This window comes from Dermacentor silvarum, chromosome 9, assembly GCF_013339745.2.
Source record: "Dermacentor silvarum isolate Dsil-2018 chromosome 9, BIME_Dsil_1.4, whole genome shotgun sequence".
NCBI classification, from domain to species: domain Eukaryota; kingdom Metazoa; phylum Arthropoda; class Arachnida; order Ixodida; family Ixodidae; genus Dermacentor; species Dermacentor silvarum.
Window position 1 is genome coordinate 106105625 of NC_051162.1, and position 9332 is coordinate 106114956.

Genomic DNA, 9332 nt, shown 5'->3' on the forward strand with positions numbered 1-9332 from the left:
CATTGCCAACCGTCACCACGGCATGCGCGAACACGACCTCCGCCGCCTAGTCCAGGCCTTCGTTCTCAGCTTCTTCATCTATTCTCTTCCGTATATTTTCCTTTCACGCACCGAGGAAGACAAAGTCAACAGCCTCCTTCACCAGGCATATAAGTCGGCCCTGTCTCTTCCCACATCTACTTCAACGGCCCGGTTACTGTCGATGGGCGTCCACAACTACCTTACAGAGCTGACGGAGGCCCATCGCACGGCCCAGCTCCTCCGTCTCTCCCGCACTCGGCCTGGTCGCGCACTTCTCTCTAACCTTAAACTCTCCCCTCTTACCCCTCTTCCCACCTCACTACCCATCCCTTCCCACGTCTACTCCCTGCTAACTGTTAATCCCCTCGCTAAGAATATGCGCCCTGAACACCACCCGTCCCGTAGAGCAGCGCGAGCCTCCGCGCTCTGGCGTCAGTACGAACGGCAACCCGTCGTGGGTTAAGTGGAAGCCGCCCCGTACCGCCACTACCCAGCCCATGCCCTTGCAGTCATTGACAACTCTTTTCGACCCACTCTTACTGCCTCAGTATACACTTGGACCTCGGTCGAGGCCGAAGAGGCAGCTATTGCCCTCGCCATCACGCAAACCTCCGCGGAATACATTTTCAGTGATTCCAAGCCTGCAGTCTACAACTACGCGGTTGGACGGGTGGCACCACCGGCCTCCGGTATCTTGCGTTCCGACACTGTTCCCTCTCGCCCAATCCAAATCATCTGGGTGCCAACTCACGCGGCCCATCCTCTAACGAGGCGGCCCATTCCATCGCTCGCGATTCGACTGACCGAGCAAGCCCGCCCCCGCCGGGAATGGATACGCGCGACGCGCTCCTCATGTACCACGATATCACCTTGCACTACCGCCTATCTCGTCTCACCTTCCCCCAACCGCACAAGTCCCTTTCCCAGCACCACCAACACTTGTGGCGCCACCTTCAGGCCCACACCTTTCTTACTCCTGCACGTCTTGCCCTCTTCCACCCCGGGACGTACTCGCCGGCCTGCCGCTTATGTGACAGCTCCCGCGCCAATTACGATCACATCTTATTCTCCTGCCCGGCGCACTTGCCCCCTGCCTCTTGGCACCTAACCAGTCCGCAGCAGTGGGAGGTTGCTTTGTCCAGCACCGAGCCGGATCTCCAACTCCGGCTGGTTAGCTGGGCAGAGGACGTCGCGACTAGGCGCGGCCTAGACGCCACAACCGGCAGCCTGAAGGCCACCCACAACGCTGCTTCTTAGTTTTCTTTACTTCGGGCCTTCTCAATAAAAGTTTTCACCACCACCACCCTCCTTCTGCGAAGGCTATGACGGCGCTGGCCCACTGCCAGTCGATGCAGTGATTTCGGTCTCAAATTCCTTGCCGCAATATCCCGCGAAATGAAAACACGTATACAGCTGCGCTCAAATTTCGGATTATTGCGCTTCAACATCGTCGGGCATTTTAAATGCCAAGCATTTCTTGGTGAACATTTGCCACTTTGACAGTATCTATCTGTGTGTCTGTCTATCTATCTATCCTTCTAGCCGCCTACGTCTTGGTGCTCTCATGGCCGTTTCATTAACTTGATATGTACCAAAATTGGCATAGTATGACAAGAGTGTATGAAGAACATAAATGATAGGTCTTGACATGAATGTAATGACATGGGTGTCGTGTACGTCATGAAACAGGCGCCTAAAATGACAATTACCCAGCGAAAAACATTAACACTCAAAAACCACTCAAATGGGTTCGTACGTTGCTACAAGTGAAGGAAACACTAAAGGATGATGGTAGAAGTCATAGTCATGATCATGACTCTGCAAAAAAACGACTCAGCGAAAAAAGATTAACACTCAGAAACCACTGAAATGGGTACGGACGTGGATACTAAGTATCTGGGTACAAAGTAAAGGAAACACTAAAGGATGGTGGTAGAACTCATGGTCAAGATTATGACGCAGCAAAAATGACAATGACTCAGCAAAAAGTTACACGCCTGCGCGGCACACGCAGCACAGTCACAACGTAAGCTGGTTGAGCGGCGCAAGAGTAGCTCCAATTTCGGCACCACGAACAACAAGGTCTTCCCGGCAAAGTGTCTTCGCCTCGATTTTGACGAGAACGATCTGAACTATCCGCCCTGCGATGGCGAGCTGCGGTTGTAATGCTCTCTGCACAGCAGTCTGCTGAGCCCGATGATGCCTGGTTGTAGCCGCGCACGTAGCTCTACGATTCGCTTCTTGAGCAGCGGTTCGTACCTTGCGAGGAGACGCCATAACGTGTACCGAAGAGGTAGCCAGAATACGTGGCGCACATCTATCATCGGGATAGCGTTGATTGCGCGCCTAGTCTGAATCGCATCGCTCTGAATCGCATCTCGTCGCACGTGGCGGTTGCAGGCACGTTAACTAGATGGCGCCACCATACTGTCGGAGGCTCGGGTCGTCTGCACCTGCGCGCCTGCATAGGTGCGCAGGCGCAGAGGCGAGCACGTATAAAGGGAATATTTCTTCTGCCTGATAGCAAGCGCTTGCGTGGCTCAGTGGTAAAGTATCCGAGTCCCAAGCAGCGGGCCTGGGCTCGATCCCGGCGGAGAATGGATACCTTTTTCGCATTTCCCGCGATAGCGGCTACGGGGCGGCGGCAGCGGCATCATCGCGACCAGAAACGGCCATTGGAATGAGCCCATAACAGCTGACGCTGTAAAAAAAGGTGAACACTAAAAAAACCTTGGAGTTGGTTCGGATGGGGTACTAAGTGAAGGAAAACGCTCAAGGCTGATGGTCCAAGTCATGAGCATGACTAAGGATTTCGCCATAAGGTCTCGTAGGTGTAGCTAAAGGGACTCCTTAGGACTCATGACGTGCGTGTCATGTAGGTCATGAAAGAGCCGCCTACGTCTTGGTGCTCTCATGGTCGTTTCGTTAACTTGGTAGGCGGGTCCCCGTACACTGCTTCGCATAACATCGATTCCCATAGGGCGTGGGATCTGCCGGTTTCTTTTCTATATCTCACTTTCTATGGATTACATCGGTAATGTACCAGATGTGGACTTTCTTCGATGTGGGTACCTTGCACTCTCCAATCAACAATGAAAGCACTCTTGTGAATTGAATCGCGACTTGCTTCTCGTAGGACTTCGACGTCACTGTCGCTATCTTCCAATGTCGCTAGGCTTGAAAGCTTGCAGATTACGGTTCTTTGCCTCGCTCTCGAGTCCAACACCTTCTTGATGATGGCTGGTTCAGTTGCAATTTCGGCGATTGCATTCCATAGGCTGAGTACGAGACCGGTGGAAAGTTGATCCTTCACATCGCGAATAAGGTATTGCAACTTCTTTTCCTCATTCATGGTGGTGTTACCATAGCAGAGCAGTCTCAGTATTTGCTCCACAAACGCGGTGATGGAGTCCTTATGAAATGTTTAGTGTGTTTGCACAGCTCGTATTTCTCTGAGAGAGCCTTGTATACATCCTGGAGAGCCTGGTTATGAATATATGTCATGTTAAAGCGACTTCCTTGTTTCCATACCAACCTTTGAGGATGAGGATGAAGCGTTTCTCCGCAACACTTCTTCATTGGAAAACCTACTGCACTCCTCGACTTTTTCGTTGTGCTCCAATTATTCATCGTTGTCTTCTTATATGGAGCAGCGTAATGTCGAAAGTGCTCGTGGCTGTTGGAGCACAGCTGCAGCTGACGTAGCCGCACTGCTTATTGTGATCGTCGTACTGGTATTAGCGGTCCATTTGGTGGCATTCAGGGTTCCAAATAAGACAGGCTGTTTATAGAATTGCCGTCCATTTCTTCGCGTTTGTAGTGTTTCCCTCTACGCCTATGACACAGACGTTACATGGGATATAAACCTGAATCTTCGAGGGAGTACGGACAATTAGAAGCTCCACCGGATGTCACGTAGCAAAAAATTCGAACTGCGAATATACTGCATGTAGTTTATTTTGTGAAATTGTTCCCTCTTTGTTAAAATATAGCTTTCTAGCCATGGAAGCAACCAGTCAGCGGTCGTCGAAGCAATCGACCGTGCTTCAGTCTGGCACCTTTTATGCATGTGACTTTGGATCCCCCATATGTGGTTGAGGTAGCGAGGTAACTTCTATAAAATGCAGCAAACACGAATGAGTGTGCTTAGAAGCGCATACGAGGCGCCCGTCTTTTAGGCCTAGTCACGACGTTCACAACGCCGACTTTGTGTGCTATCACGAGAGCGTTGTCGCCTGAGCAAAATTGTACAGTAACAGTGAATTCTCCAGTATACGAATGAAAATTACGCCATGATATTCGAATTTTAGAAATGAGACCTTCATTTTACTGCAAGTGAGTTTGAGGTTTTATGTAGCGTTTTATGACGTCCAGAGAATGTGTCGTTTGCTTTCATAGAATACTTTTTTTTTGCAGTCTGGGTTCCGATCATGACAGCTGTGATGATGCAAAGGACTGTTCTGCTAGATATGGACACTTGATGACAAGCATAAATAAGGACATGCGAAATAAATCAAGGCTGTCGGAGTGCAGCCAGGAACAAATACGTTCGTTAGTAAGGTAGGACAATATATTTTTGTAATCAAGCTACACATACTATAGTCGGGTACAACTTTAGAAGACAGGAGGAGGCCCCGCCCAGTTGACCGAAGCGCAGCAGCCAATTCCTCCGCGACTAAAGAAATAGTCCCACTCAAAAAATTGTGACTGCTTCTAAAACACGTATTTGTCGGTATAAATAAGATTTTTGTATCTTGACGAGTGGTTTGCTAAAACTCTCATGATGGAAATGCTACCGCACATGCCGGATCGCGAGAGAAAAATAACTCCGTGCCTTCTACAACGCTGTGCGTCGTCTGCTACAGAGCAAGATCGACGGCACCGCGCGTAGCAGTCGCTGGCTTAATAGCATAAGATTCATATATACTTTTTGTGTGTTTGCACAACCTTATTTTTTAATGTGTTGGGCTTATTTTTAATTAATATATTTTTTTTCGCGGTTGCGAACCTGCGATCTCGTGAGTTCGCGAACGATCGCGCGCGGCATTCCGTGCCAGTTTTCCGCCATGGAGCCCAGCGAGGTGACATCGGAACGCGATCCTTTGTTGCCGAACGAGCCTTGTGTCGCCTCGATGACCACACCACCAAGGAGCCTCGGCAAGAACAAGAGCGGCCACATCCTGAACAGCGATTCACGCAACATGATCTTCCACTGCTACACGTTTTGGCGTAACAGGCAGCCTGAACGCAGCGTGGAGGACACGAGCAACTTTGTCGCCGACATGCTTGGTGTAAGCGAAAGGACTGTGTTCAGGGTGAGGCAGGAAGTTAAAGCTTCACATTTTTCGGGTGGCAAACTGACGACGCCCTCGCGAAAGCGCCCACGCAATGCGGAGAAGAGGAGACGCAGCGCGAAGTTTGACAGCTTCACATTGTGCGCGCTGAGATCATGTGTGCACGATTTCTTTCGCCGCAACGAGATACCGACGGTCGAGAAGGTAACTACCGAGTTCTCGGAGCGTATGGAACTACCATCACTAAGGCGGTGTACTGTGCGTCGCCTGCTTGCCGAGATCGGCTTCAAGCACGAAAAGAGAAGCCGCAACTCGCTGCTTATCGACAGGGATGACATCACCGATTGGCGGAATCGCTATCTCCGTGACGTGGAGCGCTACCGGGCGGAAGGCCGAAAGATCTTCTACCTGGACGAGACATGGGTGACGGCAGGACACACACGGTCGATCGTGTGGACAGACACCGTGGTGCAGAAGCGCGGACGCCTGTTCGCTCAAGCAAATGGCCTGACGACGGGTCTAAAACAACCTTCTGGGAAAGGTCAGCGCCTGATCGTGACGCACATCGGCAGCGAGGATGGTTTCGTCGACGGCTGCTTGGATATATTCCGAGGCCAAAAGACAGGCGACTACCACGAAGAAATGGACGGCAATCGCTTTGAGGGCTGGTTCAATGACGTTCTGCAGAAGTTGCCAGCTGGTAGCGTCATTGTTTTAGACAATGCACCTTACCATAGCCGGCGAGAAGAGAAATTGCCGACGACAGCCTGGAAGAAGGAAAAGATACAGGAGTGGCTCACAAGCAAGAACATCAACTACGGTGAAAGGATGATAAAGAAGCAGCTGCTTGAGCTGGTGGCATCTGTAAAGTCACGCTTTCTGAGCTACATCGTAGACAACACAGCTGTAAAGGCCGGTTGCATTGTACTCAGGCTCCCGCCGTACCACTGCGAATTTAATCCCATTGAGCTTGTGTGGGCCAAGGTCAAAAATGGCATCGCTGCGGACAACAGAGACTTCAAGCTGTCCACGGTCGACGTCATCTTGAGGGCGAAAATCAAGCAGGTAACGGCGGAAGACTGGAGAAAGAGCATTCAGCATGTGATGGACTTGGAGGCAAAGTTCAGACTTGACATGTCTGGGAGTGAGCACATTCAACCCATCATCATCCAGCTGGGTGAAGACGACACTGAAGAAAGCGACTCCGACTGCGAGCTGTCTGGCATTGAGCCACTCGACGAAGCATAAACGCTTCTTATTAACAAAAGAACAGCCCTTATTAGGGCTACCAAAATTTTGCCGGTGGGTTCGCAACAGCCAACCATCCATTCCGTGACCTCTCAAATAAATAAGCAGTTCCATTTATGGCATATTCCTTATAATAGAAGCTCAATTCTGATAAGCAACGTCCTGCACACATTGTGCTCGATTTAAGAAGTGGCATAGAAACACATTTAAATGCTGGCATATCTGAATGAAACACTATTGTTAACCCTGATTATCGTTGGCGGGCTCAAAATGCTCATTCGGGCAGCCATTCATGTGGTTGCATTGTTTATTTTGTTATCTGGCTCACACAAGTAATGCGGTTAAGAGAACAAATATAAAACATCATTAGCTTAGAGAGGCCCAAAATGCTCATTCAGGCAGCCACCGTCGAGTTTGACGTGCCCCATAGTGAAATAGCAGTAGTCAGAGCACGCTTGATGGTTCTGTTAGCAGTCTGCACTGTAAATCACAGTCATGTCATAGCAAGTGGTGGTGAAATAGCAGCAGACAACACCAAACTGCCACTGTCAGCAGCTTGAATGCCAAAGCACATTCATGTGGTTGCATTGTTTATTTTGTTATCTGGCTCACACAAGTAATGCGATTAAGAGAAAAAATATAAAACATCATTAGCTTAGAGAGGCCCAAAATGCTCATTCAGGCAGCCAACGTCGAGTTTGACGCGCCCCATAGTGAAATAGCAGTAGTCAGAGCACGCTTTATGGTTATGTTAGCAGTCTGCACTGGAAATCGCAGTCATGTCATAGCAAGTGGTGGTGAAATAGCAGCAGACAACACCAAACTGCCACTGTCAGCAGCTTGAATGCCAAAGCACATTCATGTGGTTGCATTGTTTATTTTGTTATCTGGCTCACACAAGTAATCCGATTAAGGGAACAAATATAAAACATCATTTGCTTAGAGAGGCCCAAAATGCTCATTCAGGCAGCCACCGTCGAGTTTGACGTGCCCCATAGTGAAATAGCAGAAGTCAGAGCACGCTTGATGGTTCTGTTAGCAGTCTGCACTGTAAATCACAGTCATGTCATAGCAAGTGGTGGTGAAATAGCAGCATACAGCACCAAACTGCCACTGTCAGCAGCTTGAATGCCAAAGCACATTCATGTGGTTGCATTGTTTATTTTGTTATCTGGCTCACACAAGTAATGCGATTAAGAGAAAAAATATAAAACATCATTAGCTTAGAGAGGCCCAAAATGCTCATTCAGGCAGCCACCGTCGAGTTTGACGTGCCCCATAGTGAAATAGCAGTAGTCAGAGCACGCTTGATGGTTCTGTTAGCAGTCTGCACTGTAAATCACAGTCATGTCATAGCAAGTGGTGGTGAAATAGCAGCAGACAACACCAAACTGCCACTGTCAGCAGCTTGAATGCCAAAGCACATTCATGTGGTTGCATTGTTTATTTTGTTATCTGGCTCACACAAGTAATGCGATTAAGGGAACAAATATAAAACATCATTAGCTTAGAGAGGCCCAAAATGCTCATTCAGGCAGCCACCGTCGAGTTTGACGTGCCCCATAGTGAAATAGCAGAAGTCAGAGCACGCTTTATGGTTATGTTAGCAGTCTGCACTGTAAATCACAGTCATGTCATAGCAAGTGGTGGTGAAATAGCAGCAGACAACACCAAACTGCCACTGTCAGCAGCTTGAATGCCAAAGCACATTCATGTGGTTGCATTGTTTATTTTGTTATCTGGCTCACACAAGTAATGCGCTTAAGAGAACAAATATAAAACATCATTAGCTTAGTGAGGCCCAAACTGCTCATTCAGGCAGCAACCGTCGAGTTTGACGCGCCCCATAGTGAAATTAGTCTGAGCACGCTTTATGGCTCTGTTAGCAGTCTGCACTGAAAATTGAAGTGTTGTCATAGCCAATTTTCAATTTATTAATCTGACTCGAGCAAGTAATGCGAATGAAGCACAATTATTAACGTGATGAACTTTGCTAGCATTTTTTTTGTCATATTTACGTACCGGAAAAAAGTTGAACGTGTTTTAGTGAGTCACTTTGTTCATTACAAGCCGTAGGCAAAGTGACGGACAGATCCAGACAGTGATATTGGGGAATAAATGGTGAAAGTTGCAAAAGCTCTCACAGCACTGCTTCGCTCGACTCCATTCACTAGAAAACTGCATTTGTAATGATGAAAGCGTCATGACAGGAAATGATACCCCACTGCACAATGTTATATATGTGTACCACTACATGTGACGGGCAGCAAAACCATCTGTTTATAAAGACTGAATGCAACAACATAGCAAGGTGCTGTTTCACAATATGGCACCTTTTCAAGTGCACTTCTGGTAAGCTACCGTATGCACTGATGCATAAACACATTAACAGGGGAAAGAGACGAAGTAACTGTGCAAGCCACGTGATGCTTTTAACATTTTGTATCTGTCAATGTTTCTGTTGTCACAGCTGATAGAATTTCTTTAGTGCAAGTTGATTAATCACATTGCAGCAACAGCACAAGAAGCGAGGTCAGTATAGTAGGAGAAAACAAAGCAAGGTGGCAGACTGAGGAGGCAAGGTAGACAAGAGAGAATAGCTTTAATGACATCGAAGAGACCAGCCCTGCTATTCACAGGACTTGGTGCTTTGAATGAGACGAGTTAATGGAATTGTCGAAAGTCGTGGCTGCAGCATGCTTACAAGAACAAATGCAAAAATAAAAGGATAGAAATAGGAACAAATACATACACGCACGGAAGAACTCA

General features: G+C 48.3%; 1 protein-coding gene across 1 annotated transcript in view; it reads left to right on the forward strand.

The window, feature by feature from the left end:
- The window catches only part of LOC125939879 (venom metalloproteinase antarease-like TfasMP_A), a 50094-nt gene extending 45509 nt beyond the window's left edge, over nt 1-4585 (forward strand). Inside the window, exon 12 of the mRNA XM_049655386.1 lies at nt 4438-4585. Within this exon, the coding sequence (XP_049511343.1) occupies nt 4438-4585 (148 nt within the window). The remainder of the gene's footprint in view (nt 1-4437) is intronic.
- Nucleotides 4586-9332: the final 4747 nt, after the last annotated feature.